The sequence below is a fragment of the Capronia epimyces genome, assembly GCF_000585565.1.
Source record: "Capronia epimyces CBS 606.96 chromosome Unknown aczIQ-supercont1.2, whole genome shotgun sequence".
NCBI lineage: Eukaryota > Fungi > Ascomycota > Eurotiomycetes > Chaetothyriales > Herpotrichiellaceae > Capronia > Capronia epimyces.
The window spans coordinates 1,205,902-1,227,175 of record NW_006912905.1 but is presented as its reverse complement, the minus strand read 5'-3'; the positions used below and the strand labels follow the sequence as shown (position 1 = coordinate 1,227,175).

Sequence of the window (21,274 nt, the reverse complement as noted above, 5' to 3'; positions counted from 1 at the left end):
TGGCTTTGCAAAGAGATGCTATATCAGATCTCGGGACGGCGCAAGTCAAAAGGTCGAACGATGGTTTCGACGTTGGAGCCCAGCTACGACGCGTGGCTAGAATCACCTAATTAGTAGGAATGGTAACAAGAAGGTGAATGAGGTGAACTACAAAAGGGTGAAGATGCACTAATCACTAATCCAGCCCCATCTAATCTAATCCGGTCTAATCTAATCTAAGGTTATCTCATCTGTTGTGTTTTCGGATCTCATCTCATCTCATCTCCTCTTATCTCCTCGTCTACTGCAGTTGTCGTACGAGTACCTGGTGGTACCTTGAATCGGGATTAGCAACTGATGTCATGGATCGCGGCGTTTGGCCAGCATCTTGATTGTGTGAGGTCTACATCTACCGGCGCTTCGACTCAACCGTCTCGGAGACTTCGCAGGCAACTGGAACGGGCATCAAGCCAAGAATGAATCCAATGTCTCGAGTCAAGTCACTTGACCACCTCGTCTTGACGGTCAGAGACATCGGTTCGACCGTCAAATTCTATCAGGACATTCTAGGGATGGAACATAGCTCGTTTGCTGATCCCAAGGATCCCAGCATCACTCGGCATGCACTCCATTTTGGACGACAGAAGATCAACCTGCACTTGAGCGGCAAAGAATTCGAGCCTAAGGCTCAACATGTCCAACCTGGGAGCGGGGACTTCTGTTTCCTGGTGGAAGACAGTGTGGATCAGGTGTTAGAAAGGCTTCTAGAGAAAGGGATCACAGTCCTTGAAGGCGGTCAGGTGGTAGCAAGGACTGGAGCCCAAGGTCAGCTACGGAGCGTCTACATCCGCGACCCCGATGGAAACCTGATCGAGTAAGAACGCGCATGAACTATCTTCCCCATCCTTTTGGTGGGTTTGCTTCCTATGCTGACTCCGCCACTTACCGGCGTGCAGGTTATCAAACCAAATGGGTCACAGCTCCTGACGATTCTGAGAGAAAATGCGTTGGATTCAGATCGGGGATCAGAGTTGACCACAGGGCAGACTTGCTGAAAGCTTGGTGTGGCTCACGTATGACGGAGGAAGTGAGGCATATGCAGTCAATCTCTGGGTGAAAGATATGGGAGAAGAGCATGGTGGTCCTCCCAACGACATGGATAGGGTTGTAATCCACTCGCCACTGATGGTGAACTGCTAGGCCAATCGTAGAGCGAGAGGGAGGTCGGTGAAGAGCGGACCCCATATGTAGAGGCAGAGTTTGGACATACCCATGTGGTCTGTCAAATGATCCCTTAGCAAACAAGTAGGTAGATTAACTGTTGGCTGAATCAAGAAGCTGGCCCTGAGACGAATGAGACAGATGACAACAGGAGGATAGTAGGAGTAACATCGAAAGGGTTTGGGTCGGAGGACAAGCTTCTGTTATCCCGGCGGTGCACCATTACTAGGTTCACCCCTAAGGTTCGCTTCTCTTTCGATTCGTGACTATGGACACTTCACTCTGGTTGAGTTCGAGTTTGAGTCTGGGTGATTGTGGGAGCTACATCAGGTCGTTGATGACAGCACAGTAGGTTCTGTCTGACACAGGTTGGAGGAAGGTTGTGCCGACGAGAAGAAGGGCGACTCTGTCCATGCCGTAGTAGTGACGAAGTACGGCTTATTGATATTCCTGCTTCGCTAAAAAGTTCGTCAGACATGATAACTGATTGACTTGTGCGGGGTAAGACACACGGACAAGTGAGGGCAGCAAAGGGGTCTGACCGAGTGAAACCATCTGTCAGACACCGATAATATCACCACCGTCCCTAGTACCTTACCCAGCAGGTACCTAGGTACCTCTACCTAGGGACCAGGCACTGACAAGCATCCCCAACTGCAGTGTCACGGTGAGAGTTGAAGGAACTGGACGATCTGACATACTCTGTAGTATATGCTGTAATAAAGTGCAAAGCAGATCTGAAACGCCCCTCTAGACACAGGTTGGCCTTCCGAGCTCTCCACGATGCACTGGCTCTGGCTCTGCTACGATCGGGGTTGGGGGTTGGGGTTGGACAGCAGTCGTAAACACTGCAGAAGAACCACTGGCACTTCTTCACATACTGTACGTTCAAGGACTGTGCATAGCCGGTCTGCATATCTGCATGGTCTGTGTCGCTGTTGCGCTGATATGTCCATCCTAGCCCTATCAGGTGCCTGTCACCAGCTCTGCGCACAATCTGCCGTCCTCTGCGATCGAGGCAGATAGCCGAGATCAAGACTCCGAGTACGTAGCCCTAAGCCGTCTCTTCCGCTTCTCTTCCGCTGTGTCCAGTGTCCACTGTAGTCCATGCGTCTTTAAACCAGCTCCGTGTCGCTTGCCAGCAGAAACCAGATCGTTTTCCGATCAAGTTCCACACGCAGTCGTCTCCCCAGATGGAGATGGGTGCGTCTACTTCCCCCACTCTGTCGATCGATAGACTTCATGAAGACTTGAACCGTCCCAGAGATGGCAACGAGGAAAGGATGTAATATGTAATGCGAGGGCATCGTGACCGTACCAGCCCGTGAATGGCGTCAAACCTCCGCAAGTGATAGTCCAATTTTTTCACAGCCTGTGATCCTGTTTCGTAGGATGTTCGCGGCAAAGGCGCCCTTTCTCGTGGTGTCGGCACCGGGTCACAAGAACTCGTGAGGTCAGAATTTTCCTACAGGCTACTAGACTCAGTGCCGAACATTCTCCTCAGAGGAGCTCACCGCTTGCTGCTCCTACCATTGCGAGTGGAAGTTTATGCTCAAGATTGCAACAGGCGCCGTGGCTCAAGGCAAGCACTACATTTGCTGCGCGGATCGAAGCTTTCTCAGCCCCACTACACCACAAGGCGCAGGTTGCCAGGTTGGCACAATGCCTGCACCCTGCACCCCAACTTCCTTGCATTGCAAACTGCGCTGCAAAAGGCCACCGGCCTTTACCTGAGGCCACTGTCAGCTTCACAGCATCAGCTTTGACTGCACTTGGTGGCGTCATTGTAATCTACTGGGTACCTGATTCGTCCCCCCTGCAAGCCGCATTAGGCTTGCAGAATGTTCTTTCGCTTGGGTCTGAACGCGGTGGTACGCAGCCGTAGCTGTTGGATAGGTAAGCTTTGGCCCTCAAGAGGATTCCTGGCACCTACTGGCAGTCCTGAAATTGGCAAAGGCAGCATGGAACCTTATGTGTCCCTCCCACCGCTCTTCTTCTGCTCGGTCTGGCTCCAGTATAGCCGACCTACTAATAATCAAGTCACGTCTGGCCCGTTGTCGATCGTCTCCGTCCCGCCTGCCATGGGTCTGATCGGATCGCTAAAAACCGTGGCTCCGGCGCCGGCGCAGGTTGTGACTGGGCTACTCATCTGCGAAACGGCGTCTTGGGCGGTGCTAGGTGCCAGGTACCACGGTCAGTTCCCCTGCCTTGTCTTCTCACGTCACATCTGTCAGTCCACGTCCCATCGTACCCCGTTTACCGCAATCTGGCGTCGTTTACCGCTGCCTACTCAGCTCAGCGCCTGCCAGCAAGCTTGTTACGCAGCATGCGCCGTCCCCCAATTACCACCCGCCTCTTTCTCTGCTGTCCGCCTTGACCATCGAACTCCCTCTCCGATCGCCTTGACCAGCTGCTGGGCAGACGCCATGCGCTTCTCCGAGTGCGACAACACGGTCGATCTGGAGCTGATGGAATAGTCAACCAGGACTCGGAGAAACCGGGAATTAGTAGCTTCCCAAGATAACCTGTTCCAGCCCGTGATCTGCGGGCCTCGTCTCCTTCGGGCTCTGCTGCTGACTCTGACGGGTTATAGACTGCGGTCACAGACGGCGATTCTTGCCCGAAGAGGATGATCAATAGACTGCTTTCAGATCATGCTTTGATCCAAGACATGCTGACTTTTGAAGTTTGTTCGCAGCCTTGACATTTCCGACAGTTGTCGGGTTGGGAATCTTCGATGGACGCAACCCGAGAACGGAGTACCGTAGGTCTACAGCAACCCCCCCTGCACATACGTATGGAGTACATCCGTACGCTCACCAGACCTTTTCCAGGCCCTGCAGTGCAGTAGGTGCAAAATCTGCCGCTGGCTAGTGGCCATCAAGCTGGTGAGCCAGCCAGCCTGAGCGGGTCACAGATTGGGATACCTGGGACACAGCCGAACTCACACATCACAAACCCTCAGTTCCACCATTCCCTCTCCTGCCCCGAATCTCGGTGATCGCTTTCTTTTTCCTAGACCCTCCCCCCCTCCCCCCACGAGATCTACCATCTTTCAGTTTCCCATCAAATGCACAGCTTCTAAGCGGCAGCTCCCCGGTCTGTTCCCGCTGTCATTTCCGTCACGCCACTTAGCATCGGTTCCAGCTTTTGCCAGTGCCCAGATTCTGTGTCTGTGGCGCCCTCCTACACCAGATCGCGCCAGCTCATCCCTCGCTAAAGGACGCTGGCAGCCCGGTGGTGATGCCAAGCATGGATCTGGAGACATCCTGAGCTCTCGTTGTTATAAAGTCCCATGATTTTATTGACAAGCTGCCGGGTTCTCCAGTGTTCATGTAGATGTGCGTGAACCCAGCAAACATTTCCAGAACTGGATGGCCATGGTTGCTGCTGTGCATTCGACCCCCTTTGCCAGTTCAGCCTTCCATTCGACAGACCGTCTGCCATACTTTCTTAAGCCTGATGATTCTACGCACCTGGTGATGCAACCCCATCGTTTTGCACCTCAGACTCGTGCGGACCAGGGTAACGATGTCAACCGATCGTCTACGAACACGGTAACAGCACCAGCTGCCTCGCATCAGCACCGGCCCTCTGGGACAAGTTCCTGGCCGGCTGCACTGTCTATACCACAACCTCAAGCACAGGCACTCCCAGGGTTTAACTCGCTATGTGAAGCCGCCATACCTTCAGCACCCCGACCGTTACCAGACTCTCTGGTACAGTCTTCAGAGGGTCCAGTGCCAACACTGTCCAGGTATGGAGGTCATGTATTTTTGCTGCCCAGCTATTGATATGTTCTAGACCCGCATTTGGTGTACCGCCATTTGGAACCATTGTTGGGAGGCTTCCTGATCCGCCACCATATCCTCTGTCGAGCAGTCGAAGTTCGTTTTCAGACACGTCGACAAACTTCGGCGGCCACTCTACGTTTTCGGCCACAGAATCAGCACCGGTGGAAGCTCCGACAGCACTGTCGAGTAAGCGTGATAAACCCAACCGATTCCATCTGCACATTAGACAGCAGCCAAGAGCCGCGCGTGCTGGGCCCGATGGAAAGGACAGAAGGTGCTTCCCCCATCCCCCGCGACAATGTCACATTCTCCAAGTCAGGGCTGATTGATTTCAAGAGTCATCGACCCACCCCCCATCTTGCAGCTGATGATGGACGACTTTGACCCCGATTCAGAGGAGGACGTCGCCGGGCTGCAAAGTCAATGGTGGGTTGTGTTTTGTAACCTAGTATCTGCGCGCAATCCGGACGTGAACGTGACCACTATATCGCATGTCACCGAAGATGGTCGAACGGAGCTGCAACGGCTGTTGCTGGGGACGCATGTGGCCAACGTGACTCCGACCACGGACGATCCCGATCCTGCTACGATGCCTCCCCATCCGATCACCAAACCAGTGCCGCCTCCGAGCCCGTCATTAAGGTTTCTGCCTGCCGCGGCGCGCTCCACCAACAGAGCACAAAGAGAGCCTCATCAAATTCCGGGGGCATTCTTCATCTTTGCAGATCTTTCGGTGCGCAAAGCTGGCGAATACCGCCTCAGCTTCGTGCTCATGAAGCTAGCAACCGGCAAGCTGGTGCCGGGGGAGTGTGTGCCACATACCGACCGAGCAGTCAGCCAGGTGTTCAGAGTGGTCAATGCCAAAGACTTTGATCAAGTTCAACCTAGCACCAATTTGGTCAGGGGATTATTGGAACGGGGCGCAGGTTTTCCGTTGAAATTGAAAAAGGGCACACGGGAAGGACAAAGGCGCAGGAGGCGCCAGTCTGAGCAGGACAGTGACGACGACTCGAATCTTGACGACAACTATGAGTGAGGACTCGGGAGCGAATTTCACGAGAAGCACGACCCACCAGACGCGACACTGCGCGCGCCACCATCACGAAGTTGGTGCGATTTCCATACCCCTGCCCCGACGTGAGCCGATGTCTCATCATGGTGCCAGGGGACAGATTAACACACGGCACGGCGAAACGAGAGAGACAGTTGAGACTGATGTGCAATCCAGAATAGCCACCTCTTCTGTCAATGTCTTGTAAACTCGGTACGACACTCGGAACCGACACTTGTGATGTTTCTTTCCATTTGAGTGACTCCTGCCGGGGTATGAATAGTCCAAGGCCTAGTGCTCTTGAGGGAGGAGAGGGTTGGGCGGTGATCAGAGCCGTCAACCTACTCGGTGGCGTCGATGACGGACTCTGCATCTGAAGAAGTGTTGAGACGCCGAGCTATCAAGCGCCACGATGGATCCGCAAGGAGAGGATGGCTCGGGTCAGAGCTGTTGTCGATGCTGATTGGCAAATGCTGGCCGGCTTGGGACTCGAGTTCAACGCACAGGCGTCGCCTAGGCAAAGTCAATCTAAAATGACCATGAAGAAATGGCCTTTTGGTTGGGGAAGAAGGAGACAAGAGACAGGGAGGAGGACGCGGGACAGCGCGCCATCGACGATGAAGCAAGTAGACCCTGAAACCGGAAATCGGGGATGAAAGGTTGAGGGAAATTCCAAAGGCGAAAAGCAGGTCCAATACCGAGTACCGGATGGGACGGGTGGTATGGCATGGTAAGCAGAGGGAAACAGTCACCTAACAGCATAGGTACCTGCCAGCGTCTCAATGAGACAGGCGAGAACCGGGGGTTTTCCAAGGAGAATGCAGATCTATACCAGGAAAGTCGAATTCGCATCTCAGCTCGGCACGGTCATGCAGGGGAAGAGAGGGAAGTAGGGATTAGGAGGGAGGAGAGAGGTTAAATGGTGGCCCTAGGAGCCCTAGGCCTCTAGGTAACGCGCAGAGACATGTGGCGCGTCGCAGGCTGGTGGTTGTGAGACGAGAGATTTATCCGCTGGCTATTACAGAGATGTGCGTACTCCAATACAGAGATGTGTGTACGGATACTGCGTGCTACCTTACAAAGGACCTCGTACCTTACACACGGGCAGGTACCTAAAGGTATACGAAATTGCCATACACTGACAGTGTACGGAGTACACATACACATACTGTGTGCCTTACGGAGGACTCTTTACAGAGTCAGGTTACCTATACGTACCTAAGCTCCTCTCCTCTGGTCCTACTGACTACGCCCTAGGTGGCAGGTGATAGGTGGTACTAGTACCGTTAGGGACATACTATTCCATACAGAGCATAACCCGCACCCACTATAACGCGTAGCGTGTAGTGGGGTCTGGGCGGGCTACGGGTCACTGGCCAGGGTCACGGGCCACTCGCCACGACTCACACTACCTCTGTGGGCTTAGGCCTTGGGCCCAGGCCCCCAAGCCTTAGGGTAGGTACTTAGCCCCGGTTCTTTTGCAGGCACCACAGGGACTGGCCCAAGGCCTTAGGCTAAGCCCCGGCCATCAGGGCCTAGATCCCTCCCGCGCCGTTCCAGGCGCCTTGCATCTGGATTCTGGGTTCTGGGTTCTGGGTTTTGGGTATTTACCTACTTGTGTGGGTTTAATCCCTCCACTGTCCACTGTCAAGCAGTAAGCGAGCCGCCGAACCCAACCTAACCGTGAACCGAGAATCGTTTCGTGTCTCGTGAAGAAACATGTCGAGTTGAGTTGAGTTGAACCGAGAATTGTCTCGTGTCTCGTGAAAAAAAAAACATGTCGTGTCGATGTCGAGTTGAGTTGAACCCAACCCGTAACGGTCTCTTGTTAGCTCCCCTAAAACCTAAACCCAAAAAATATAATAAAATCAATCGAAATCAAATTCAGAAATCAAAAACCAGAAATCAAAAACCACGTGCCCGGTCGCTAACTCTCCTTCTCCTTCGGTTAATTCATCCAGGATAGTCACGGATTCGGATTCGGATTCACAGATCTGCAGCATAATAATAACGTGCCTAAGTAAGGTACGGAGTACTGAGGGAACAGGACTGGACCTTCCCGCTCCTTCTGTGTGTAATACTATAGCGGAGTCGGAGTCAGAGTTCAAGCTTTAGTCTCGGTTTTGGTTCTTGATGCTGGTCTCGGTCTTGGTTCTTGGTTCTTGGTTCTCGGTCTTGGTTCTTCGGTCTTGGTTCTTGTTCTTAGTCTTGGTCTCGGTTCTTGCTCTTTCTCTCGGTCTCCTCTCGGTCTCGTCTCGATTTCTCTCGGAATTCGATTGTTATTATTATGTCAAATCAGCCTGCCGGAAACCAGTGCCGAGCGAAGGTGAAGGTGAGGGTGAAGGTGGTATGTACTATGTACGTATGTACTATCATTACTGCTGCCAGTGTGGGTGTAGCTACGTCAGGTAGGTACGAGTAGTCCATAAAATAGTCTGTACGGATACTGGTATGTGTGGTGTGTGGTGTACAAAGGTCTCCGAACTGTCTGTCTATGTGGTGTGTGCTGTACGGATACTCAGTACCTACCTTGCTGTACGGATGATTTGACGGACGCTTTGAGGCAGTCTGTATAGGTAATAACGCAGTACTAACGCGGTACTCTGTATCTCACCTTACAGCCCTACGAAGGACTAAGGCAGGTAGGTAGGTAGGTAGGTACCTTAGGTAGGTATGTACGTCGGTTGTTGTTGTTGTATTGGGATCACGATAACCCAGAAGTGCGAAATAGACTTTGTTTCTGCGGTTTGCTACGAGCATAGTGTATAGTATAGTATATGCGTCGTGGATATTTGCTGTGTGTGTGGCTATGTCGAGGGCATTGTTGTCAATAGGTAATTAATTACTGACTACGGAGACCTCTGTAGATACCTACCTAAGTGACAGACCACCCTTTTGTCTGTGATTCCCTCACTCCCGAATGCCAGAACTTGAACTGAAAGAGGTGACTCGACGAGCCCACCGTATAAAGCAGTCGATGACTCGCGAAGATAGACGATGGGATGGACCCCCTACTTGGTCCACATACGGATACTCCAGTACGTACTAATCACTGCCGAATACTACTACGTACATATATGCTGGTTCGTATATCGGTCCTGGTCTGGCTCGCTTCACTTCGCCTCGCTTCGAGAGTCTAGGTGATAATTAGTGACCACACACACACACACACACACACACGCACGTGGAGTGGAGGTCATATAGCCCGAAGCATCCATGAGCCATTTGGTGGTTGTGGTATGGTATGTATGGTGTGGAATGGTGTGGTGTGGTGCGTTGGGTTGGGTTGCAACGTCCAACAGAAGGGTCAAGACCGTCTCGTCACTCGTCAAACCCAAACTCACATAACCGAGAAAATCGAACCGAGAAAATCGAACCGAGAAAATAGAAAATATTCTTAGAAAATAGAGTCAAGCTATCCACCTGCTCGAACGGATCCTTGTCGCAGGTCGGAAACTTGGAATGTCTCTCTGTCGGGTAGGAAATGGTCGGTCTGCTGTGGATACTGAGTACTGCTTTAGCACCACGACTACTACTCCTACTCCTACGACTATGGAGAACTCAAAACAGCATGTGTACGTACGGTCTTGCCAGTCACGTCGATACGATGGGCATGTGCCTCAACCAAGAAAAGAGACCGACAAGAACAACACTCGTAGGCACAGTACTATCATCATTCATGTTCATGTACTCCGTACACATGCTCCGCAGATCTGTCCATACCCAGAGCCACACAGGCGTATGTTCAGTTCAACGAAACCAATGCCGACCAATGCACAAGGTTGGCAGGGATCGTGGCTTAGATTGGGTCTCATAGGGCCATGCAGCATGTACTATGTAGCATGTAGCATGTAGCATGTAGCATGTACCCAAAACCAGGGGACGATTCGGAACATGTCCTCGGCTACAAGCGACCGGAACACTTGAGCAGTTGGAGGACAATCCCTGTCCTGCCTGCCTGCCTGATTTCTGACACAGATTCGTCTTCGGATCATGCGCCTTTGAGAGTCTGGTCGTGGTCATTGTCGTTTTTCCCTCTCATTTTCCCATGCTATAATTACCCAAACGAACTCTCTGCGTGTTGGGTTCGTGGTTTCTTGGTCTCGTGGTCTCTCGTCCCCAAGTCTTCAACCAGAAGCCGCCCAATTTGATTCCTAATAGCTTCCGAGGCTGAATTGGCTAAGTTAACCTTCAGCACTGACCCGGTGAGAAGTTGGGAGGCGCCTAGCTGGGGTTGGAGTGGATGAGTGGCCGCCTCACTAATTAACCCTTCTTGTGTACTGACTGGACCATGTGCTAAGGGCCTAGGGCTCATCTCCGGGGGTATATGGGGAGTCAGGAGTCAGCCACGCCCTCACCGAGCCGCTTCCAAACTGCCGTAGCATCTCATATGCCAATCTTTCACTCACCTGTCGAAATACTGCTCTTGTCTTCCTACCGGTATCGTATCTGCAATCGCCCCGAACTGGATGGAGGAGTGGGTGCACACTGCATATCCTTCTCGGTACCAAATAGGCTTCGACTTGCCCCGGTTGAAGTCTCGCGGTCTCGCCAGCACTCGCTCCACAGAGCGACAAAAGTCTGACTCCTGCTAGAGACCGGGCAGGTTCGTTGTCTCCTGTTTTCAAGTGCGCCGGGAATCACGGCACACGCGTCCACTCATGGGATGGGACAAGTCTAGCTGACTGACCACGTCTCGCAAACTGTCAATCTTTCCAGGTAATCTTGCAATCCAGTCTCACCGCCTAGATGCATCGTTGTCTTGGTCCGAGGGATCACCCAAGCGAGGGCTGGGAAGTAAGCTCGGTGTTTCGGAAATGTCAGGTTTGGGGCTCGCTTCTCTTCTTAGCGGTCTGGGACGACGCTGATCCTGAACGGAGGACTCCGTACGAGTACGAGTACTCTGTATCCTGATTTCATCTTCTGACATCAGCAGGTTGGAATCGGGTTCGTTCTCGCTTCCAACACCGTGCACAGTATCCGTACACACACGGAGTAGATGGGCCCGGTGAGCCTGTAGCCATGGCTGGGTCTTCGGCAACAAGCAGCGTGCAACACACGTGAGGGTCGGCCGGCCTTGCTTCGCTTAAGGGGCTCAGTGATGATGTGGAGAGATGCTCTTGCCATAGCGGCATCAGACGAAAGCCTTACGCTCTCAGCGCATCTTCGGGCGCGTGAGAAGCAGATTTTGATTAGGGAGCACCAGGAGTTTGTCGTCTGATCAGCCCGGCAGAAGTGGACCGGCGCCAGGCTAATTGGTGGTCCGAGCACCAAATGCAGATCAGCAGATGGCGAGATCGGTCTTTTCTTTCCCATCTTCTCCGCCAAGTTCGTGCTATCTTCTGGAACGCAAATCTCCACGGCGCGGTGCCATATTTGCAACCGCCGGATGGAAATGGAAATGTCGGTTGGTGGTAGAGGAGCCGGCCGCGACGCAAAGACTTGTCGAGTATTCCTTGCGCGCCTCTGCATACTCGGTTCTCGGGGCAAACGGACTTCGAAGCCTAAGCCCTTCTAAGAGATCGATATAGGTACTGACTCGCCGTGAGCGTCGGTGATCGAATAGCCAATATATCTTGGAAATATACACATGGGCTTCTGCCCTCAGCACATGCTGTCTTCTATCTTCGGAATCCTGACCGGGCAATTTTCTGCCCTATCTTTGGCTCCTGATGATGTTCTTACTCCTTCAGAAGCAAAAAAGACTTGCGGAAAGCCTACGTAGCTGTAGTAATCGTCCAAACCAGAACCAGAAGCTCTTCTACCAGAGCCTAGGAAGATGTCGCTCGGGCGGAACGGGCCGTATCTAGAGACACAGCTGTGCTGGCCCTTCTGACCAAGAAGCTTCTACCAGAGCTCCTTAACATGTTTCAATTTTTTTATCTGACCATGCCCATCCTGAGGCTTTCTGCGGTCGCAGGAGTGTCCAAAACTTCCCAGGAAAACGGGAATCCGGACCTGACAGAGTGAAGGTCATGGGCCTGTCAAGGTAGAGTCGCCACCAGCTTCACGAGACTTGCCCGATGGTAAGAAGATCTGTCTGGCGCACCACCTCACAGCGGCCACGTGTCAAACGATCGTCCGCGAATTGAGAACCATACGCCAGAGATACCGTGAATAAGCACGGTCATCTAGACGATCTCGGGCTTCATTCACACCTTTGAGGCCGGCCAACCAGACGACAGGTCAAATGTCGTCCCCGCGAGACATGCTTCAGACTCGGCCATCCGTAAGGTCAAGAAACTCGTCGGACGTAGCAACCATAACTTTGTCGTCGAACCAGTGACGCTGGAATCCGTCCAGATATTTGATCATTTCGCCGGTCGAATCCAGGCCAGCCTCGTAGACATTTTCCTTTGCAGTAGGCAACCACGCATATCCTTCTTTTGCGCAGCCGCTCTCTCGAAGAATGTGTGCCAGGGCTAGATACCTTCTCACCATTACCCTTGCGTCAGAAGTGGACAGTGCTGCACTGAGCGCGAGCCATTCAATCCCGATCCAGTTTTTGGTTTTGTTGTTCGTGTCGGATCGCTTGGGGTACCATCCATCTTTCTGGAGATGGTACATGGCCAGCTCGAGGCATGAGTCCGCATTACCACCCATTGCGGACTGGGTCATGAGCGACACCCATCGCGGACTATGCTTCTCGACCTCCCCAATCTGATTGAGGATCATCTCGGCGGCGCGAGGGTCACTCCATTTCGAGACCCCTTCCCGGAGCGCCATATCGAGATCCTCCTGCACCGCATCCGACTCGGGACCGTCGTCCAGATGGTAGAGGTGATGGTCTGCCGCGTCGTGCAGCAGTTTCCAAGGGAGCTCGAAACTCTGCAGAAATGGCAGTTTGTTGTCCTGCTTCTGACTAGGTTCCATCATGCGGTACAGGTCTTTGGCCAGCAGATAATTTTCTTGCGTGACCGGCTTCTTCTGGGCCGTCTGCAACATGTGCCACAGATAGATGGTCATGGCCCGCCAATCCGCTCTGGCCAACGCCATCTCCTTGATGTATTCATACGTCGTCCGACGGAGCCCAGGGCTGGATTTGACTTCGGCCAAGGCAGTGTCAATGGCAGCTTCACTGTCTCCAGCATCAAAGGCGACCTGTAACGCATAAATGCCCGAGTGCGCCATTTTCCTGATGTTTTGGAAATGGAGGTCGGCCTTACCCAAGGCATGGAATACCTGGCGTAGTATTTCAGGGTCACGCAGAAGATTTACCTCTGCAGAAGTGAGGGTCGATTCGTACACGCGTTGCCATTCTAGCAGATCATCTTGTTAGTAGGCCATCCTTTCGAAGAGAGAGGGTGAGGGTGAGGGCAGTTCCTCTCGTACGCTGGCTAGTGGTCGCGAGCCTCACCGCTGCGTTAGGTGCACACTTGTGGCCCTGGAGTTCCGTCCGGTGAGAATTTACCAATCTTACTACCGTATGGACCGACTGAAATCCTAATTGGCGCAAACTCCGGGCAAGATCGGCGGTAATGTAGTAGTGGGATGTGTCGGGCCCTGTCAAGACACCGAGCAGACTTAACGAGCTCGTAGATGGTTTGTAATAGGTAGGCAGCTTTTTGGCCCTACTTGTTGCCGAATGTGACCACCATTTGCGGCTGTTGCAGACGTACGGAGCCAGTGGGCACAGGGAGATGTTTCGAATTCTTCGAAATGGCTCGAGATAGACTGCATGGTGGACAATTGGCTTCATACTTCGGGCTCCCAACCAGCGCTTGCGGCGGAGTTCTCCCAGCCAAGCGCTCCTGCTCACAGGGTTGGAACTGCATTAAATGGAGGATTGCAGCATTCAAGTTGAGACAAGCAGCTTGGTGACAGAACCGCCTTTGCCTGCTGGTATTAAACGAGGTCAAGATTGAAGTTCATGAGCAGTGAATGTGCCAAGAGATGTAGCTTTAAAGTAGCATCAAGCCCACTCTTCTTTGGGATGGTTGTGATGCCGCTTTTTGCTTGTCCTCGGCGAGAATACCTACGTAGTTAAAGCAGCCTGACTTGCTGTAGTTCTCATCACGTGCGGCTGACTACTACTAGGCACCTCCTAGGTAAGCACGTGACCGGGGATACTATGTACCTGATATACTACATAGGTACCTACTACTACTAACTAGCACCAACTAGTAACTACAAAATCTTACTCTTATAGTGACCCTGAGAACCCACCTTCACCACCATCACTACTAGACGAAATTGCGTCAAAGAGGCTCTGGTCAGTATTTACTACTATTCGGTATTAGTCGACTCAGCTACGCAAGCCACTTCACCTCCGCCATCATGAAACTCCACCGGACAGACTACGAATAGGTCTAGCTTACCACGTTCGCTTGTTCCCACGCGTATCTGGAGTAGTACTCCGTACAGGGCCGCTATATCTGGCTGGCCCTGCTAGAAGCAGCAATGCTCTTCAACTCTTTTACCCTTAGGAAGCAGAAAAGGTCTAACGAAGCGTCGCCGTCGACCTTCGCTAACGGATAAGCCGATCCCACCTCCCACGGCGACATGGCAAATTGGCGGTCGAGATCAAGCAAAATGAATGCCGAAGCTGTACGGATACTATTTGTTTGTAGCTGTCCCTTCCCGCTCCTTTGGACGTCTCTGCCCTTCTTCACCTTTACTTTGCTTGCTAGCTACAGTACGTCCAACTCCCCCACGCTCATTTCGTTGCAGAAGCCATGTACTTCGTCCACTCGTTTCTTGTTGCTTGCGCTGCCACTTGCCTTGTTTCTGCTCAGGCCTGGAAAGATGAGACCGTCGTTGTTACGCAGACCAACACCCACTATGTGTGCCCTTGCGAGACTTCCAGCATAGTGGGAATAACCCCTGGGAAAACTAGTAGCTGGACCTCTGGATGGAGCGGGCACGTTACAGGCACACATACACATAGCACCAAGAGTTCTTCAAGTGAGAGCCCGACTACTCAGCACCATTCGAGTGTCGGTCCAAATTCGCCCAGCTCGAGTTCCACACGATACTGGGCAAATTCTACCAGCAGCTCAACCAGCATCGCTTCGACAAGCAGCTCGTTCATCAGCACGGTATCAAGTATAACTTCTACTACCACGCCCAGCACGACCATTACTTCTACTTCCACCACCACCTCCACCGCCACGCCCACTACGACCACTACGACCACTACTACCACCACCACCGCTTCCACTACTGCCACTACTGCCACTACTTCCACTACTTCCACTACTTCCACTATTTCTACTACTTCCACTACAACCACTACAACCACTACAGCTGCGCCGATTACCTCGTCTAGTACGACCTCGAGTTCCACAACAACGACAACTACTACTGCATCGACCTTTAACAGTTGTCCTACGGCAAATACATATTTGATCCAAGAGGGCGTCGATCTGAAGTGGGCAACCTTGTCGAATCCTACCGCCTCCCAGTCCTTGATCAGCTTCAATACTTACGACGCCACACTTGCTCAACGATTCTCTTTTGCGGTCGATGCTACCTCCGGCCAATGCGTCCTGACAGGGTTCGACATTACGGGACAACAAAGTTACGTCATCGACCAACCCGGTGAATTTGTACCCTTCCACTACATATATATCTCGGATCCAGCTCAACGCCCGACCGTTACCAGTACTTTGGTGAACTGTTGGATTGATGAATCGAGTTCCTTGAACTGTAGGGTCCAAGACCAGGGTGTGTTGCAGCTGTACGGGGGATACTTGAGTATCGCTGCTGTTGACGAAAGCGCTGAAGGGGCTGTTCAGGCCAGTTTCCCGATGGTGCGGCTATAAGGCTGGTTATGCAACGCTGTTTAAAAAGGGTTGGGGTTGGCATCAAGTTCGACTGCATACGGGAAGCAAGGTGTCTCGTGTGTGTACTCTGTGACCATACTCTCAGAACAATCACAAGCCGACCTTTGATTGCGAAGGATCTTGATCTTGCATCCCTTCATTCTACGTATGCGAAACCGGGAAAATTGAAAACTGAAAATGGCAAGGAAGAAAGGTGAACGGAGGGTGAGTTGGGAGCAGCTATAGATCTAGAGAGAGCTAGAGAGAGCTAGAGTATATAGAGGGTGGACACTGGATAGAGAGAGGGTGGAGTACGTTGGTTTATAGATATAGATATATTCACGGGTATAGCAACTAGTAACTGGCAGGCCAGAAGGGAGGGGTATGCAGAAAGGTCCATGCTGAACAGTAATGGAAACAAATTCTTGAGCGTTCGACCCGTTCAGTAATAGGAGGTTTGTGCCTTCTGTCCCGTCCTTGGAGCCAAGACAACGTCCTGATTCAGCTTGCCAGGTAGCGACTGGATGTCATCTACAGAATGAAGTAGGTACATATGTACTTATATGTATATGTAGAAGGATTTCTGGAACCCTTACGCTTTGCCCGTTCACGCTCTCCCGGTCTAGTGCTTGGGCTATGGTTTGATCATGTGTAGAGTAATAATGCCGTCGTTATAGGTATTGTTGAGCAGTGACCGTAACAGGGTGTAACACGCCAAGGCTGCGGAGTTGGAGATGTGCAGTGTGCTGTGAGTGTCAGTGGCGGGATTCTAGACTTTTGACTGCGATCCCACTACCAAAGGTTGTCACGACATGAGCGATCGATCGATCCTTCCATCCAGACTCGCCGCCATAACACTGCGGAAGGCGTCGGACTGACCGAGATACCCAGTAACACCAAACACGAGGACCAACGCCTTGAAGTAGCCTTCAAACCATTAACTCACTGTCTTCCGAGGCCGGCATTCTCTCGAGGCAAGCCGCCAGCCCAATTCGCCCCAGATGCCTGCCCCGACTGGGACCAAACGCGTGCGCGGTGTCCAAGCTTATCGTCCCTTCATCTACGGTACCGAGGCCATCCCCTTCGATCCAGAGAACCGTCCCAAAGATGCGCCACCCGATCATACACATAAATGGAAGGTCTTTGTCCGCGGAGTCAACAACGAGGATATCTCATATTGGCTGAGGAAGGTACAGTTCAAACTTCACGACACTTACGCGAATAGCGTGCGGATGATCGAAAGTCCGCCTTTTGAGGTGGAAGAGACGGGATGGGGTGAATTCGAAATTGCGATCAAGTTCTACTTTGTCCCCGAAAGCAACGAGAAGCCGCAACAGATCTGGCATGGCCTCAAGCTGCATCCATACTCGGGCGATATCGAACAACAAAAGAGGGACCGGGCTATGATCTCTAGCCTGTGTTACGAAGAGGTTCTATTCAACGAACCTGTTGAAGCCTTCTACAAGATCTTGACAGGAGGTGCGCAAGCGGTCAAGTCAAAGGGGGCCAAGGGTAGCAAGGGCATAATCAAAGCTCCGCCAACAGCCGAGATTCCCTTAAAAAGCACTCCAGGCAACAAGTTCAGCAGAGAAGAGGAAAGCAAAGAGCTAGATCGGTTGACTGAGGCGGTAAAAACGGTTCAAAAGCTGATTGGGGAGGAAAAGGACAAACTCGTCAAAGCGGAAGCAAAGCTACAGGAATTAGAGAAAACCGAAGGAAAGCCTGTCAAGAAGAAGTGAAGTGTGGAAAAATATTGACACTACATGCGCTCAGGGTCCCCTCCGAAGGGTCTTGGATTGCCCAGTCGACATCTATAACCGGGGTTTGGCTGCTGGAGATGCGTTGACGAGCTCTACGACTCTCTCAGCCGTGCCCCAGCTCAGTTCATACCCGCGTCCACCAGCACCGTAACCATGGACGATTCTCCTTTCGGGAGAGATGAATTCGGTCTCAATGCGGAAGCCGCCTTCCCGCCATGGTCTCCGTCCGACATTGTCTTTCAAGATCTTGAATTTATCGACCGAGTCCACGAAATCCGGGTATGCGTCGACAGCTTGCTGAAGCAATTTCTGTCGTGTTTCTGGTCGGGGGTGTGTCTCCGGATCACCTATCTCTTTTGTTCCGCCTACGATTGTACCTCCGCCACGCGGGCGCGGGATGAGGAAGGCCCAACTTCCGTCGCGATTTTGCCGTGTCACTGTCTTGTCATATTGCTGCTTTACCAGTACAGTCTGACCTCGGATGATCTTCACTTTTGGGTCCTGGTCGAAGTTGCGGCCGGAACAATTGACGACCGTCTTGACCCTACCGAGCCCTCTTTGCCGGGCAAAGTCAAAGGCGTCCGCCGCGCTCGACAGTCGGTGTAGAATAACCTGCCCGCCTTTCGAAATAAAGCGGTCTAGGAGCCATCGGCAATACGGCTGGACGTTGACGCAATAGGCGCGGTATTCGCAGCCCCATTTCGCGCCTGCAGGCAGTTCGGTCTGGTCGAGGACCCGGAACCCATCGTTCGGCGAAGCATAGACATCGCCAGTCTTTAAGCCTGCCACCTCTTTTGGTGGGTCTTCGAGGTACTCAACGCCCATAGAGAAGGCCACACCAGCTTCGGGACTTTCGTCTGCAATCCGTTCCATCCTTTCCGCGGTGCGCAACGCCATCTGCGCTTCTTGCTTCAGCTGTGGCGTCGAACCTGGGACAGGGCGATAGTGTGCTCCTGCCCACATTGACGCATAATCCGCCGACGGAGACGGGGTGGTTGGTGTTTCCGCGGCGATGATGGTGATGGGTGCGTCTCGGTAGCAGGATTGAAGCAGCGTCGCGACCGACAGACCTATGACGCCTGCTCCGACGACGATGATGGGATCCTTGGAGGAAGCCATTGCTCTCCTGTAGCAGTGGATAGGTATATGTACCTAAGATTATGATCAAGTAAAAGTAAATTGGACTTACAGTCGGGGTGGCCCTTGTTCGATTCAGAGGCTTCTGTGTTCTGACAGTCGGCCCCCGCCTTTACGTCTGCAGTTCTAAGACGATCCTCTTGTTCTTGCTCTTGCTCTGATCTTCCCCAGCGAGCAAAAGACCAGTAGCAGTCCCCAAAGTAATCAGCTCGAGACCTAGAAACCGCTTTGTGACGTGACTCGCACTCTGCTCTCTGTTTGTACAGGAATCGCAATCCCAACGCCAGGCCAGCCAGCCAGCCAGCCAGCCAGTCAGTCAGTCAGTCGATGCTCGAAGCGGTGCTGCACTGCGCTGCTTTTCCGCGGGTTCTTTGTTCTCTGTTCCTTGGAATAAATAGAGGCGAGTGTCCCTGTACCTGTCCCGAGATAATAGAGAGAGATATAGAGGTAAAGGTAGAGGCAGAGGCAGTGTAATTAGTCTAGGCACCTAAGGTAAGTAGGTAGGTAGGTACCTAGGTACCTAGGTATGTAAGTCAGTCACCGCCCGAACGCGCAAACGTCCTAATAGGTAAGGTACTTAATTAGCAGACTTGCTACTAGTACGCTACCTTCCTAGGTAGGTACCTTCGCTCGAGACATGACTTGATCGAGTTTCTCCCACCCCTTCCACAAAGACCACTTATAGCTCCGTCACTTTCCCTGGGCAACACAGAACACAAGAAACAACAAAAAAGAATAGGAAGAACAAGAAAAAGAAACAAAAAAGTAATTATCTCCACATCGGGGAATTGAACCCCGAGCTCTACTTATTGTTAGATGATGGTCTTGGATATGTAGAGTTGTTTTCAACTTACGCCGGGCAGTAGGTTTCCTAATGAAAACCGGCGATGTTACCATTACACCAATGTGGATTGGGAGATTGATTGTTGGTGAAATTTTGGAGACTTTAATTCATCAATCTAGTTGACGATGATTGTGTGGGGACCTTATGCTAGCCGAACACGTGTCTAGTCTAACCACCCCTCATTGAGCCTTAGCCTTCACTTTACGAGTCACAAGGCGCTGCCATCCACTCCGTACCGTCACGGATACTGCCGTCTGCCACTGTGGTGAGCATGCATCTTCAATCTAAGTTGGCAGTGTTACGCGGGTTTAACATCGAGAGCAGCTCGTATAACTTAATCTGTACCGAATACCTCCGGACTCGAGGACTTGCACACTCTAGAATAGGGTCTGACCTTGACATCGTGAGAAGAGTCCCTGCATGTCTTCTGGCTAGTGGGTTTACTTGTTCTAACCTATATTAATAGTAGACGCTGAATACAACATCAGGTATACGGATACTCTAGTGTACGGATACTTCAAATACCTAATTACAGATATACCTAAAGAACCCTGTCACTGAATATGTCTCATCATTATGCAACTTCAGGAGAAGTTGTGGGCTTACATTCCCATTCCTGGCAAAATGGCAGGATAACAGGAAGAGATGTAGTTATCATTAACCCCTTCCAAGACAAGTTCGTGGGAAGTCTTCTCGTTGCAAGAAATCTCCCTGTCGCCAGTCGGCGGCAGAGGTGGCGGTTGTTTTTGTAGTACTCCGTCTGCTGGACGGATCTCAGGTCGAGAATGCCTCGGAGTACCGCTGTGACTGATCCTGTTTGGCGTGCCGGGCGATGCTCTTTGGCGAGCAGGGTCTTTGCGAACATAAATACCTCAGTCGCCCTAGTATGTGATATCCCGATCCGTTTGGGTTCCTTGGAGGACTTCCGGGTCGAAACCCTTGGGCTCGTCGGCTACCATCGTCTGCCAGTGCGCATGCGGGTTGAAATGGCAGAGCAGCCTCAAATATGCTCATATCGAAGTGGAAGATGTCAGCGGCGTCCCAGCCGGTGTCATGTTGCCGTAGCGGGAGGATAACATCTTCTTCCGTCACGGCCAGCACCCTGCGTCTCATGCCATTGATTTCGGAGTTCCTCGATTTCAAGTGGTGAACAGAGTATCCTCTTCTCGAAGATATTCGCCCACATCCGCCTGCCGGAATGCCACGACCGAAGTCGGTTCCAACTTCCTTGCTTCAGCAGTTGATCTAGCAGTGACCCCGAAGCCAAGCGGTGTATCATCCATTGCCAGTATTACCACACCCGAATGTTCAGGACAATCCTCACTCCACCTGCCAACATGTGCCTTCACAACATTGCCACCATATAGAAACGGCATTTCGCCATTCGGTTTGATCCACAGCTTATATCTGGCGTGCGGCGCAATCACATCCAGCGCAGTAATATGCAGTCTAAACTTGCCAGTTTTGGTGAACTTGCCTACGCAAGTGCCGAGAGACAGGAGATGGTCACGGGCGATGGATGTCGCCAGGTTTGCGATCGATAGCCGGACATAGTAGACTCGGGACTCGTGCAGGCGGAAGACGTGGCGGTCGTCGTCGTCGCCGGTAGAATCGCTTGGGGCGATCAGTTGAGTCAGCGAACGGCCAGTGTAGTTTGCAAGTTTGCTGAAGAGAGTTTGCGTCTCCACGTCAGTAAGAGCTCTCATTTCGACTATTCTGCAACG

The 21,274-nt window shown here is 52.1% G+C and overlaps 7 protein-coding genes across 7 annotated transcripts; 4 read left to right on the top strand and 3 right to left on the bottom strand.

Annotated features, from left to right (window-relative positions):
• Positions 1-455: 455 nt before the first annotated feature.
• Positions 456-857, top strand: A1O3_02261 (biphenyl-2,3-diol 1,2-dioxygenase; the record flags this gene model as incomplete). Its single annotated transcript, XM_007732402.1, has 1 exon — positions 456-857. One exon carries the CDS (start codon positions 456-458, stop codon positions 855-857), a length of 402 nt encoding a protein of 133 aa, XP_007730592.1.
• Positions 858-5,364: 4,507 nt separating this feature from the next.
• Positions 5,365-6,030, top strand: A1O3_02260 (uncharacterized protein; the record flags this gene model as incomplete). Its single annotated transcript, XM_007732401.1, has 1 exon — positions 5,365-6,030. The coding sequence occupies one exon, from the start codon at positions 5,365-5,367 to the stop codon at positions 6,028-6,030; it is 666 nt and encodes a 221-aa protein (XP_007730591.1).
• A 6,228-nt stretch (positions 6,031-12,258) lies between these two features.
• A1O3_02259 (uncharacterized protein) lies at positions 12,259-13,176 on the bottom strand (the record flags this gene model as incomplete). Its single annotated transcript, XM_007732400.1, has 1 exon — positions 12,259-13,176. One exon carries the CDS (start codon positions 13,174-13,176, stop codon positions 12,259-12,261), a length of 918 nt encoding a protein of 305 aa, XP_007730590.1.
• Positions 13,177-14,720: 1,544 nt separating this feature from the next.
• On the top strand, positions 14,721-15,809 carry A1O3_02258 (uncharacterized protein; the record flags this gene model as incomplete). Its single annotated transcript, XM_007732399.1, has 1 exon — positions 14,721-15,809. One exon carries the CDS (start codon positions 14,721-14,723, stop codon positions 15,807-15,809), a length of 1,089 nt encoding a protein of 362 aa, XP_007730589.1.
• A 1,001-nt stretch (positions 15,810-16,810) lies between these two features.
• On the top strand, positions 16,811-17,548 carry A1O3_02257 (YEATS domain-containing protein 4; the record flags this gene model as incomplete). The annotated part of the gene is made up of 1 exon (XM_007732398.1): positions 16,811-17,548. One exon carries the CDS (start codon positions 16,811-16,813, stop codon positions 17,546-17,548), a length of 738 nt encoding a protein of 245 aa, XP_007730588.1.
• A 72-nt stretch (positions 17,549-17,620) lies between these two features.
• Positions 17,621-18,688, bottom strand: A1O3_02256 (uncharacterized protein; the record flags this gene model as incomplete). Its single annotated transcript, XM_007732397.1, has 1 exon — positions 17,621-18,688. The coding sequence occupies one exon, from the start codon at positions 18,686-18,688 to the stop codon at positions 17,621-17,623; it is 1,068 nt and encodes a 355-aa protein (XP_007730587.1).
• A 2,001-nt stretch (positions 18,689-20,689) lies between these two features.
• On the bottom strand, positions 20,690-21,256 carry A1O3_02254 (60S ribosome subunit biogenesis protein NIP7; the record flags this gene model as incomplete). The annotated part of the gene is made up of 1 exon (XM_007732396.1): positions 20,690-21,256. One exon carries the CDS (start codon positions 21,254-21,256, stop codon positions 20,690-20,692), a length of 567 nt encoding a protein of 188 aa, XP_007730586.1.
• Positions 21,257-21,274: the final 18 nt, after the last annotated feature.